Source organism: Epinephelus moara, chromosome 19 (assembly GCF_006386435.1).
Source record: "Epinephelus moara isolate mb chromosome 19, YSFRI_EMoa_1.0, whole genome shotgun sequence".
NCBI lineage: Eukaryota > Metazoa > Chordata > Actinopteri > Perciformes > Serranidae > Epinephelus > Epinephelus moara.
In genome coordinates, this window is record NC_065524.1 from 10,081,975 (window position 1) to 10,095,459 (window position 13,485).

The following is a 13,485-nucleotide window of genomic DNA, read 5'->3' on the forward strand; positions in this document are numbered from 1 at the left end:
AAATCTTTCACTGATAAATAATGATGACAATGATGAATCTAATTTGCACTGTAAAAAAACGGAGATCAAAACAGCTCGCTGTTATTATGCTGTTGCCTGTTCAACATCCATCTTCAAACCATTAATACAATAATGTGACAGTCTATTGATCACCGCAGGAATGCTGTCTTGTCTCTACTCTTCACTCCGCAGTTCAAAGGTCACATTTGGTACAGAAGTAGGAGTTCATTGTTTTGCTCAAAGGCATTTTGGAAAGTTCTGGGTTAACCCAGTCAATTAAAGGGGACTCTGCAGATTCTACACAGACAGATCACTTTATTTGTCTCAGTTATGCTGCGTTCAGACGGAGTCAGGCAGACAGTAGACAGCAGACACAAAAACACCTTCTGGACGGCACGAGTAAAACAAACAAACAGTCTGACCGAAAAGCAGGACAGTAAAACAAAATACGCATGATGATGTGTTGCTATGGTGACGCTGTATCGTTATTACATGATATTACATTACATTTTACTTAATTTTTCCAGTAACGTTCAGTAATTGTCCAGATCGCCTCTGTTTTCTCTTTGTATGAAGGAGCTATGTTACATCTGGTTGTAAATTCCATCACGGAGGAGGGCAAAAAGTTAAATTATTAAAACTTTTGGGCAATGCCATCTACCGTTACCCTTGCCAGGCTCACCTAATTTTACCGTCCTGCTGTCATTCACCAAAATAATATCCTATTTGTCATCTACCGTCTCCCTGATTCCATGTGAATGCAGCATTAGTTCTACTCAGCCTGAGTGTAGAGCTGTATAATATCCTCTGTGTCTCTTTGTCAAGAAAAGAGAAAACAAACCCTGATGATGTCATTGTGATGTCATCAGAGTTATCTCAGCATGGCCCTGGAGACCACATGTTTTTAACAGTAAGCCTGCATTGCAAACTGGAGTTTAAAAGATGTTTATCAGGCCAGGGATGTTTTTTAATGTAGTTGCATTATGGGAAATGTAGGATCTAGAATTTTTTTTATTCCCACTCACATAAGCGTAGATTTTAGGGGGGGCACAGGGGCCACATCCCCCTCAATACACGGCCCTCCCCTCCAGTAAAAACATGAGAGTGGCAGATGGCTTTTATTTGAATGAAATTAAAGACACCTCCACCTTAAGCCGATGCAGAAAGGGTACAAATTGGTGCATAAAAATTCACCAGAATGCAGGAAATTAAGTGTTTTGACACTCAAAATTTCCATGTTAAAACGGAACCTTTGCACTTGCACACTCAGGACTACAAGTGAGGATATCTCAGCCTCAGCTGCCTTGATTTTGACCATTCTTTTTTAACCTGTCTTTCACGACTTCCCCAACTTCGTAACAGAGCAATTTTAAATTGCTGGAGTATCCCTTTAAATAAAGAGCCAGGACAAAAGCAAACTAGATTTAGTCCAGCAATTCAATGCTGCTGCCCTAATACTATCTTATGTAACAAAGTATGGGTGTGTGTGAGTGTGTGTGTGTGTGTGTGTGTGTGTGTGTGTGTGTGTGTGTGTCTGTGTGTGTGTCTGTGTGTGTGTGTGTCTGTGTGCTGTGAGCATTACCAAACAGGATAAAGGATAAATCAACAGGCTCACCGGTCTGGACTTTCCAGGCACAGGCCAGAGAAAAGCAACTTTAAATTCACGTGAAGTGCTTCACTTTCTATTTTGAGCAACACAAAGCATTGTCTTTCCGCTCCTTGTTTTAATACTATGTCCAAAATTTATCAGTAGTGAATTCTAAGTCTTTTTTCTTTTTTTTTTTGCTTCAGTCTGGATCGCAGACACGCTCTGCAAACACACACCCACACATTTACAGCAAGACAATAATCAACAGTTCAGTTCAGTCAATATGCAGTTTATGGAGTTTTTGTGAGTGCTGGGTAGAAAACAGTACAGCCTGTTGGCCTTGGTGGCAGATTATTAGCTTTTCCAGTCATTCCAGTGGCCTGCTGTATGTATTATCCTGCCAGTGATGTTTTCTGCACACAGCAACATGTTTACACGCAGTAAGCTCATTCAAAATGCCGACACAGTCAGACTTTCACTGCACTGGGAGAGAAATGCCTGAGTTCAAACGCCGCACTTGAGTCCACTAAATAAAATCTTATGTTGCGAAAGAAAGCGAGAGCAACAATAGATTAGTAATGGCAGCCAGTGTGTGAAATCTCTTTGTAGGCTCGCCGGGATGTGCTTCAGCATGACACACACACACACACACACACACACACCAAACATACTGTAATTGATTCAGTATCAATTGGCTGTCCCGGATTTGCATTGACTGCTAATGTTGCAGAGAGACAGATGCATGAGCCAAAAGAGAAAATGAAAAAAAAAAAAAGAAGAGGAGGGAGAGAACAGACATGAGATAGAAAGAGATCTGACACAGAGCCAGACAATGAATGGGTGTTAAAAATGCACTAATGTGTATTGAGGTGGGCAGCATTAGCCAGTGATGATAAGCTAATTGCTAATCACTAGATCATAGACTAACAATACTCATGTTATGAGGCTTCAAGCCAGGATGACTCTTCAGTGGGCTGACCATAATGAAGGACTGCAGACGGATATTTTTGGGCGAAAAATATCAGCATGTCTGATGAATTAGGCTCAAGAAATTTTTGTATTTGTCACAATGCACGCGTATTGATAATATCTCTTGTTAATGAGCTAATATTGCTAGGCTAACGCGGTTTATCAGCCAATATTGCTCAATAAAATCAGTGGTCAATAAGATGAATAATTCTTTGCACTGGCTGCATATCAATTTCAGCTCATTAGCGCACATATTAGGACTGATTTTACACAGAGGAGAGGATTAAATTCTTGATGCTAATTATGAGAAATCAATTGGCAAACTGGACAGCAGAAATTGTATTTACTGTGGAAATACTCCACAAAAGAATTCATTCTAAATTTCAATTTTCAAGATTTTTTTTTTTCAATCACAACCACAAAGAAAAAAAAAAGAAAAAAAGACAGAGACATGGCCATCCACACACAAAAACGTACACACACACACATGCAAACCCCTCTCTTTTGAGACATTAGCGATGCTGTTTCTGAATGAGGGGCGCCTCAGGGATTATAATCAGAATTTTCATCTCAGTCAGGGATTAATAGAATAAATGGGCAAGAGAGAGGGAGAGAGCACTAACCATGTGTGTGTGTGAGTCTGTGTGTGGTGTGGGCGGGCGGGTATGCTGCCTTTTTTTGCATCACTGATCGGCATTTTGCCTGTACGGTGCTCTCCCGCTCACACACACACACACACACACACACACACAGACAGGTAATGTCTCGGCTCTCCTCGTCCGGGGCTGTTTGATATGTAAATAGCAGCGTTCCGGCACAAGTCCGACGCTTTGTGTTCCTCTGAGCCTTGCAGCAGCCAGAGGAGCTCTGTAGCACTCTGACCAGAGATACTGATACACATTTTTACAACAAGCAGACATACAGCCATCACATTACATATGCAGGAAAAACAAGCTACATATGCGGAGATAAAGGAGGTCTGGTTTCCTGCAACATAAGATGAAAAGTATTCCTTGGATTTCTCAAAGAAGTCAGAGTAAAATATGATTCCTCTTAGAGCAGTAAATCCCTCCCAGAAGACAAGAAGATAAATTAAAAATGATAGCTTTTGGATCACATTTTTACTGATTAAAATCCCTGCATACTGAGCAACACAGATGCTAAAACCTAAACCCAATAGAAATAGTGTTAAATGTAAAATATTGATTTTGATTAGCAGTATTAAACTGGCATATGTTGAATCTTTGAGGGAAAATAAGAGGCATGTAATTAATTTCCTGTTATTCTGGTAATTTTGATTTCTTACAGGCTGCAGTAGAGGCCTCATATACTGTAAGGAAAAGCTACGAGACACAGTGGAACACCAAGCCAGCATTTACAAATAAGAAACACACACGCATTCCTCCCTCGCCTCCTTTTTTTGTCATTAGGAATGCTTTTGGACGGCTGTAATCGCGGCTGAAATTCCAGCAGATTTTTTTTTTTTTTTCTGCCTTTCACATATTTACTTCACCGTGACAGTTTGGGGTCAATTAGGATGAAAGCTGAGGTCGGGGAGGAAAATACTGGCTTTAATTATCAGCTATCAGAATGGATGTGTTGCGTAAATTCAGCATGCGAGGTGGTGTTTGTGCTGGTGTGCTTCCAGTGGCTGAGAGAAGGATCCAAAAAAAGCATCGATTAAAGAGGAGAGATGTAAATAAAAAGATGAATTCCTCCTGCGGATGGTTATTCTAAAAGCTGAGTGTTCCTTTTTTGGTTTAAAATTCCAAATAGTAAACATTTAATAATGCTCGGTCCGTCTGCTGTTCGGCCTGACGTCAACATCAGACAAGATATATAACACTGCTGTCCTGTTTTCTCCTCCTGTCTGAGTGTACAGCTGTTCCTACCAAGACGTTCCCACACACAACGCTATTGAAGCAACCAGACGCCTGTATTATGATGTAAATCGCTCTAATAACCCAGTTTAGCTGGTGAGTGTCTGTGAGTGTGTGTGTGTGTGTGTGTGTGTGTGTGTGTGTGGGAGTAGGTGTTGAAATGTATAGTCACTGCAGAGACACAAGCAGCTTTGGCAAAAAAGGAAAAAAATATGTTGCACTAACTCGTTCCAGCTGACATACAGTAGATGGATTTGTCTCAAAGGCCAAAGGTCAAAGGTCAAATACATCTTTGACAACATTTTTCCTCACTTCCACTTCCTGTGAGTGTAAAAATTGTAAAAGCTGAGATCAGTTAAGAGAAAGCAGAACCTTAACCAGCTTATTGTGCTTATTTCCTCAAACACACACCAACTTCGAAATGGAAAACAAACTGCAGCATTTAGGATTCCTGAGCTGCATTCAACGAGCAAAGTGATAAAGTGTGTATTTTGCAAGTGTGTTTCCGCTGCTCTATTTCATCTTCACCCCCTTTTTCTCTCCCCCTCTCTCTCTCCCTCTCTCTGTAACGGCTAATTTAGTACAGGCAGCCCGCCACTAAAAACTACTGCTAATTAAAATGCACAAGGAAGAAAAAAAATGGCACTGCAACAAATAATTAGTGGTGTTAAGACGCTTTAAATAAACGACTTTCCCTCTAAGAGCAAAACTAAAACTGGCTTTTCCCTCTCTCCGCTCGCCTCTCATTTGATTCTTGTACCGGGAAAAGAGACGGCAGGGAAGGGAAAAGGAAAAGGAGGAAAAAGAGGTATGAAACTGGAGGAAAAACAGTGCGTTTACCTATGAAGTTTGGTGCGGAGGTAAAGTCAGAGAGGGGAGAAGAATGAAAGAGATGGAGAGCTGGGCTGCATTTGGTCGGGTAAGATGTGGCAGTGGAAGGGGGGAAACCACACCGAGAGCAGGACACATCTGCTAGGGCCACATGAGAGAACAGCACACACACACACAAACACACACGCTATGCAAGAACACACATTTTGTGCACCCAATCCCAGAAAGAGGCTGCAGCTACTCCCCAGACTGAGAGTTGCACACAAACACACAGTTTTAGCTGCATCCAGTGCAAGCACTGATCATACATCTGCTCAAACACACACACACACACACACACACACACACACACACAAACAAACGATTACACCATGGTCTCACAAGTGCACTAACACACTGACCAGTGGTACCACAAAGTCAAGGTCACCCATGTCTCTTTGCCACTGGCCTGTGGGATTTGGTCACCATGGCCAAAATGGGTAAACTGGGAAAACACACACACATACACATACACACCTTCACTGAGACACACACACGCACACACACACACACACACACACTGCATTTAATCGATAAATCCGTGGAAGGACAATTGCACAGACTCGGTTGATAATTAGATATATTGGCTACATTGTCTTACACACTCTCATACACACAAACATACACACTGCCCTTTACATTAATCAGTAAAGACTGAGGACAATTCACACACACACACACACACACACACACACACAGGCGCAGAGAGAAAGCCACCCTAAATCAAACCACTGTCTTTTGTGCCAGCTGTAGAAGAGAACAGAGGCGTATTCTCCCGGGTTTCCTCCCCACCTGTGACGACCCTCTGTTGTTGTTTGTCTGACAACAGCCACCCCACCCATCAACTTCATCCCGCCCCCTCAAACAAGTCTCAGCCAATCAGATTTCTTGCCTTAACAAGGATTGGCATGTGTGTGTCCCCTAAAAAACCTCGAGCTCAGACTGCTACAGCCCCCACAAGGTTTGGATGGAGATCACGGGCAACATGCAGGCTAGACTCCGCTGGCTTGTCGTACCACAGCACACCCACATTGCGTCGACGATATAAAAACAAAGCCTGACGTTGCAGAAAACACACACACACATCCAAAAAACGTACGCCCATTCAGGGCAGTACACAAAATGACAATGGGCCAGTTAGAAAAGTAGAATCTGGACACTGAGAGCTGCTTCTGATCCAGACGAGTTCATTTATCCTGTGATGAGTAATGTTTCAGAAAATGTTTGAAAGGAAAGAGCTACTTATGGTCTATTTTTAATATTCTGTCAGATTTTACCTCCTCATTCACACAAAAGCTGATACATAATCACATCCTCTACAGTGACGATCTGGCAGCCACTGCCTCAGTAAAGCTGCTGCTTCTCTCTTAATTTGAGCACCACCGCCACTGTGCTCAAATCCAGACAAAGGTGATGTATGATGTGGGAGCAGGTCTGGTTACCTGGGAGGGGCTCCTGTTTGGGGCAAATCCCCCGGGGCAATGAGAACCGGTCGTCATCGTCATCTGCAAGCGTGGCCTGGACACCCACTTCCACGGGCCTTCGACTGCGCAGAGAGCCAAATGCAGGCGACGGGGTGAGGGCCAGGCCAGGGGAGGGCGAGGGGGGCTTGTCCAGCCCCCGGCCCACGGCGAGGCAGGGCGGTCCGTGGCATCGCTTTCTCTTGTGCTCTATGAAGAGCAGGATGTCCGCCAGGGGGAAGGTGGCTTGGCACTGGCCGCAGGTCAGCAGGTCCTGCTCCAGTGAGGGGTGAGCATCGTGACCCAGCCGGGCCAGCCGGCCCACTGCGGAGCCCGGGTGGTGCCCGTTGAGGCTGCCGCTCTCCTCTGAGTTCTCCGAGCAGCGTTCCGACAGCTCCTCCGACGAGACAACGGCCGTGGAGAGGGGTTCGGCTGCTGGCGAGACAGAGGGGGGGAACAAGCACAGAGGAAGAGGGAGAAGAAGAGGGGGGTGTGAGGAAAGAAGGAGAGGGGGCAAAAAAAGAGGAAATTAGAAGGTGATGCTTACTCTCAGCAAAAACCAACAACCACATGTTTATATTTTTCTTTTTGTCTCCTGTAATTTAAACCTATTGATACAACAGTTTGTGGGAATAGATGACAAGAGAAAAGTGAACAAAACCTTCCTCTGTCAGTCACACAGAGGATCAGAGTTACAGAGTCAAAGCAAAGCAAAGGACATGTGGTAGACACAATAATGGGGTGAGAAAATGTGCCTTGTAATGATAGAAATGCATGTAATGCAGGAAAAATGATTACACTGCAAGCTGATCTGGATCACACATCATAAGAATAAATGGTGGGAGAGAATATCCTGTAAGCTCAAATCAGATTCCTCAAAGATAACAATTTCATAGCCAATGACAGGGGAAGCTTAGACAATGATGGTTAAACACAGCATTCACCAAAAAACTAAATATGTGGATGAGTTTGACTTGCCTAACCTTGTTTGTACAGGTTTTGATCCTGTAATCAGCAGAAGGAAAAACTGTCACAAACATGTCCAACATATGTGCCGGGGGAAAGGGAAGGGAAGGCAGGCGGCACACAGAGAGTGTGTGTGTGTCAGGGAGAGGGAAAACTCTTCCCTCAGCCTCGATTACATGTGCCTGACTTATAGTTCTTAGACACCAGCCGCTTGTACAGCGGGAAATCACCCCAAAATGAGCCGTTCAACCCGATTCCTCACCCCTCCGAGGCCGGATTAACTCCTGACTACTTTTTTAAGAAGCCTTTTGTCAGGCTCAGACCGTCCTGCAGTGGAGGGAGAGGAGTGTGAAGAGAGCGGCCCGCTGAATTAGAGAAGCGAAACGGGAGAACATAATTCACTGTCCCTCTTTTAAAGAAAATCTTCCAGTCCAAGGTGAAGAGTCTGACTCTGTGCTAGCCGCCTAATGCATGTTGACCTTCTTTACTCAGCCGCCAATTTCACATTTTAATGAACTTAAAACCACTGAGAATCAAAAAATAGATTTTAATTTTCACTGTCTGGGTGATTGGTACAGATTTTGTCTGATAAAAGGGATAGGGTTCCTGTGCATGCATGTGTAAGAGAGTGTGTGTGGGAATGCACAAGTGTGTGTGTGTGTGTGTGTGTGTGTGTGTGCGTGTGTGTGTGTGAGAGAGAGAGGGGGAGAAAGAGAGTGAGATAGGGTCTGAGCGTGGACTACATCCCCTCAAGGAAATATCATTTGAACGCCGCAATCCTGCGCGACATCTGTGCGCAAACTGGGACATGGAGATAACATGATAAATTCCGGGCTTGCACCAACACCACCACCACCACCACCACTAACCCCCCTCCATCCTATCAACACCCCCTCCTCCCCCATCTCCTCCTCCTCTTCTTCCTCCTCCCCACCCTTCTCCTCTTTGATTTAACTTCAGGTCAACACAACGCCACGCAAGTTACACAACAGCTCCCGGAGGGGCATTAAATTCACAACAAAACAAAAAAAAAAAAAAGAAAAATCTAATGAAAGCTGCATAAGCCCCTCACCTCTTAAGTTGAACTCAAGAGTGGATATCCGGGGTTTGAAAAAACATTTTGTTGGATTTAATGGTGCATGAGGAGGGAGGGTGAGAGACCTAAATAAGATTTTGTTTTAATTCAAAGCATGTCTCCATGCACAGAGTTCAATTTCAATAAAATAGAAACATGCATAAATAACTTATTTGTATCTGTTTTTAAGAACATGCAACTGGGTGAAATAAGCAGCATGAGGAGCAGGAAGGATTATGTTCTTTACACCGTACTGATATATGAAAATATGCATAACAATACAATCACATTTTCCTACAGAAGAAAAAATCAAGGCGTAAATGTCCTCTCCACTAGAAATCCTTTCACTAAGCTGTAGGTTAAAAGTTCCACCTGTCTGATAAATCTATAAAACTAGAAAACCTCACTGTGGAAAGATTTCTCTGTGCCTCAATTAACTGCTCAAAATATATTTCCATCTTGACAAAAATATGAAAATAGTGATAATGTAATTTAGTCTGGAGGAGAAAATGTAGCTGAGCTGTATCACTGAAACACACACTGTTGAGTCTTGTTACATTTTACTGCTTAAATTCAGCTTAATCATGCTGTTACAAATCAAACACTGGAAATGTATTATATGCTAAATAATCCACTAGAAATATAGAATTGTGAGAAATATAGAAAATAAAAATACAGGTGTTGAAAAGAGGAAATAATCAGGGATGAGTGTTTGCATCAGAGCGATAGGCCAGATTCTGTGCTTCATTTGTAACAAATGTAAGCTAAATGAAGTGTGTGTGTGCGTGTGCGTGTGTGTATGTGGTGTGTGCTGTAAGATTTGAAGGGGGGGTAAAAGGCGAGGTCTGCAGGCACACTACAGTGCAGCTGCATATGCTGATTGCAGCCTGCATGTATGTAAAAATGTGATGCACAAAAAAGGAGATACAGGAAAAGAACGTGAGGTGATGAAGAGGAATTGCAGATTTGGAGATGGGGGGGGACCTCCTCCCTCCCTACATCCTTCCATCCACCCCCTCCCTCCCCATGTCTTGTATACTCTCCCGTTATTCTAAAGAGATCGCCAAATAGTAGCCCGTGTAGATAGGGCTGGCGGTGAAACTGATCAGGTTCAAGTTCAGCGCTGGATTTTCTGATCGTGCTCTGCCTCCTAGCGACGGCACATGGCCATGATGACTGCGCTGTCACCCAGCCGGGGCCACACACACACATACACACACACACACACACACACACACACACACTCTCTCTCTCTCTCTCTCTCTCTCCAAACCAAACACAGGCGACAGCCAGTCAACATACCGAAACATAATCAAGCACTGATGCGTAAAGATGCCCAAATAACTTCTTGTTTTATGTTTACGGGACACTTAGAGAGCCGCTAAAACGCTGCGAGGTGGCGCACAGTGCGGCACATGGTGTGGTGATAAGCGCCACTTTGCCAATCGCTCCGCAGTTTCCAAACACACTTATATCTGCTCACTGTCACATATCAGACTTATGCGTGTAATAAACTGGAAAAAATAAAGCTTTGGTGATAAATAAAAGCCGTGCGTAAAGACGGATACTGCCGACTCAACTAAACATTGTTGGAATTTCGCTGCTTTCCCTCACAAGCTGCAGCTGCAACACACCAACAAGCTGACATTTATGTCTTACCTTACTGTACATGAAGCTTTAGAATCCTAAGTTGGAATTTTTGTCGGTCCAAATTTGGCTTCATAAGAAAAATAACAAAAACGACAGGATTAAATGTGCTGCTGTCCTGTTGCTGTGTTTCTAACTCTGGGCTGCAGCGGCTCTGCTCTCTGTTTGAAAAAGAGAGCTTCTCATCTAAACTAAACATCAATAAACAGCCTTTACATAAGAGGCATTAGGATTTTACAAGTGTGTAAAAATAAATCGATTTGTGTTGTCTGTGCTGCGGAGCTGCTGATAGAGGGAGGCAGTTGTAAACAGTCGGACACGAGATTTTCCCCCCTCGATCCAAAAATCCACCTCCAAGTTTTTTTCCCTGAAAATAATCCAAAAATAGAACGAGAGAGAGCAGATGAAAAACCTGCCCGCAGAGCTATCAGACAGCGATATTCCGGGGGGTGATTTCTCCACGAAGCTCCGCGGAGAGGACGCGCTCTGCTACCGGGAGCCCTGCGCGTTTCCACTGACCGGAGCGACCGTGGGGGCACCGGAGCCACAGCGAGTGCATTTAACAGCCTATGAATGCACATTCACCCCGTGTAACAGAGGAGAAGTAACGGGCTGTATACCGACACACAAACTTTTTTCTCTCTTTCGGGCTTTTGGGATCTCCGAGCGGCTTTTACGCACGGAGGTGTCGCACTTTTCTCTCCACACTGTTAAGTCCAGTTGACCGCGGGTCCGAGCGGTACGTCCGGTGTCCACAAGCTCCTGTTTTGCTGCCTTTGCCCCCCTTGTCTTTGCTGAATGAAATGAAAAGGAGTCAGAAGTGACATTTTTCTTTCTTTTTTTCATCTCTACTTACGCGAAAAATCCCGTTTGCTCAAGTGCTGGGGTTTGCCTTGCTTGCGGCGAGACATGGTGGCTGGCGGCGGCGTTCAGCGCGGTTCACATCGGGGAGAGCCGGGGTTAGAGAGGAGACTCCAGCGGGGCAAAAAATATCTTCATCCAACGCCTTTGACATCCACAAGAAAAAAAAAATAAAAATAAATTAGAAATAATACAAAGATGGCGCGGAGGCGAAGATGGATCGCGGGATCGCCGTCATGGCTTTTTTGAGAAAGGAGAGCAGAGAAAAAAGAGAGAGAGAGTGAGAGAGAGGTAGATGGAGAGAGAGAGAAGGGGAGAGAGATGGAAAAAATGGCAAAAGCCCCCCCTCCCCCCCACCACCCCTCCCCTCAACCCCCCCTCTGAGCTGTGCAAGTTCAAGTGCACGGACGTGACGTTCCCGGCGAACTTGAACGTCAGGCGATGGACGGACACCCGACATACAAAAACATGGGCAGGGCCGAGGCACCCGGGTGGGAGTGGGAGTGGGAGGAGGGACGGACGGGACGCGCAATAACAACACCAATGGACGGTCATTAGAGAGCGAGAGAGAGAGAAGGGGGGGGACGGAGGAGAGGAGGAGGGAGGGAGGGGGGCTGGACATGAGAAATAGACCCAGTGGAAGCCAATGGACACAGAGATCAGGGGGGCCGGACAAGAGGCTCTTGGAGGGAGGGAGGAGTGTGTGCGTGTGTGTGTGTGTGTGTTAGTGCAAGTGTGTGAGAGAGGGAGAGAGAGAGGCAGAGATGTCTAATGAAAGCAATATGCAGAGAGAGAGAGAGAGGTGGACGCAAAACAGGGCAAGGGAAGCCGCGGACAGGAGCTCACTGGAGGGGGGCGGATATGATGCTGCTGCATATACTACAGAGCGGAGGAGTGTGTGCGCGTGTGAACAAAGTCTGTCGCATGTGGTGGCCACTGTTTCAGCCTGAGAAAAGCGCGCAGTGCCGGCCACAAGCTCACCTGGATGCGCGCGAGTGTACACACATATATATGTATGTCTGTTTCCTTAAAGCGCGTGCACATAAAGGCTGTGTTATGCAGATAGAGACAGAGGGAGATGCACGTGTTAAAATGACAAGGAGCGCAGCAAACTATCCGGTTGCAGCGAACAGGACGAACAGGTTGAACAGCCAACAGAAACACAGGCACAGGCTATAACCTGGGTGGCTTCACATATGCTTTACATATATACAGTGCTCTGATGATAATCACATCCCGGCCCCGTGAAACAAAGACAGAATCCTGTTAATATAATATGCATTAGTATACACCTGGATCTACAATATTGCGCGTCATTTTTTAAATCTAAAAACAGTTTCATAACAAAGTGGTTATTATAATTTATTGGTTCTGATCATGAGCTAGACAATACCCCACAATGGTGCATAATTATTTATATATATGATGACTTAACACTCATGACAAAAATGGCTAGAAAACCTTGGGAGAAAAACACTTGCGCCAAACTCCTTTGGAACATCTATTAAATTTACAATCAAGAAAAAGTTTCTCTGCTTTATTATTTTATTAATTTATTCAAAGAAACTAGATGAATTCATATCTGATGTTGAGCTCTGCTACATGTCTGTGCCATAAATAAACATTCAGCCTGTAATCGGAGGTGTACAGTATGAGTGTGTGTCTGCATTGAGGTGGGTGGGAGGGGGGGGGGGGGTAGAAGGGGCACTATAGGGTCCAAAGCCCCTCTGCCTGTTTGTCTGTCTCTGTATCTGTCTGCGTGAAATCCACACTGCAGCCCCGTGCAGACCGTGGGAGTGCGAGCGGGCACATATGCGCCCCGTGTAATAACTTTCAGATGTGCCTCAGGTTCGAGCTGCATACGGTACAGGGGAGGGTGTGTTGGTGGTGGTGGTGGTGGTGGAGGGGGGTGTGGAGAGGAGGAGAAGGAGGAGGAAGAAGAAGAAGAGGAGGGGGAAGAGATTGTAAATACTCTTGTAATAAAGGGGGTTTGGTAATATAAGACGCGGGGCTTTAAACGGCAAAGGCGCCGCAGCAGCCCGACGCGATCCGGGGTTTTCGAACACAGATATGAAGTGCGGAGACACACGGCGCAAAATGGAAAGAAGAGAGGAGAGCCACCGTGCTGTGTGGACGAGGTGGAAGGGATGGTAACAGGAGGAGAAGACG

The 13,485-nt window shown here is 45.0% G+C and overlaps 1 protein-coding gene across 2 annotated transcripts in view; it reads right to left on the reverse strand.

Annotated features, from left to right (window-relative positions):
- bcl11aa (BCL11 transcription factor A a) overlaps positions 1-11,574 on the reverse strand; it is a 61,053-nt gene extending 49,479 nt beyond the window's left edge. Inside the window, exons 1-2 of one of the 2 annotated variants that reach the window (XM_050070948.1) lie at positions 11,312-11,574; positions 6,750-7,199 (exon numbers count right to left, since the gene is read on the reverse strand). In XM_050070948.1, coding sequence (XP_049926905.1) covers positions 6,750-7,199; positions 11,312-11,366 — 505 coding nt within the window. In that variant the 5' untranslated portion in view covers positions 11,367-11,574. Of the gene's footprint in view, positions 1-6,749; positions 7,203-11,311 lie in introns of both variants that reach the window. The other variant, XM_050070947.1, reaches the window with a different exon arrangement.
- Positions 11,575-13,485: the final 1,911 nt, after the last annotated feature.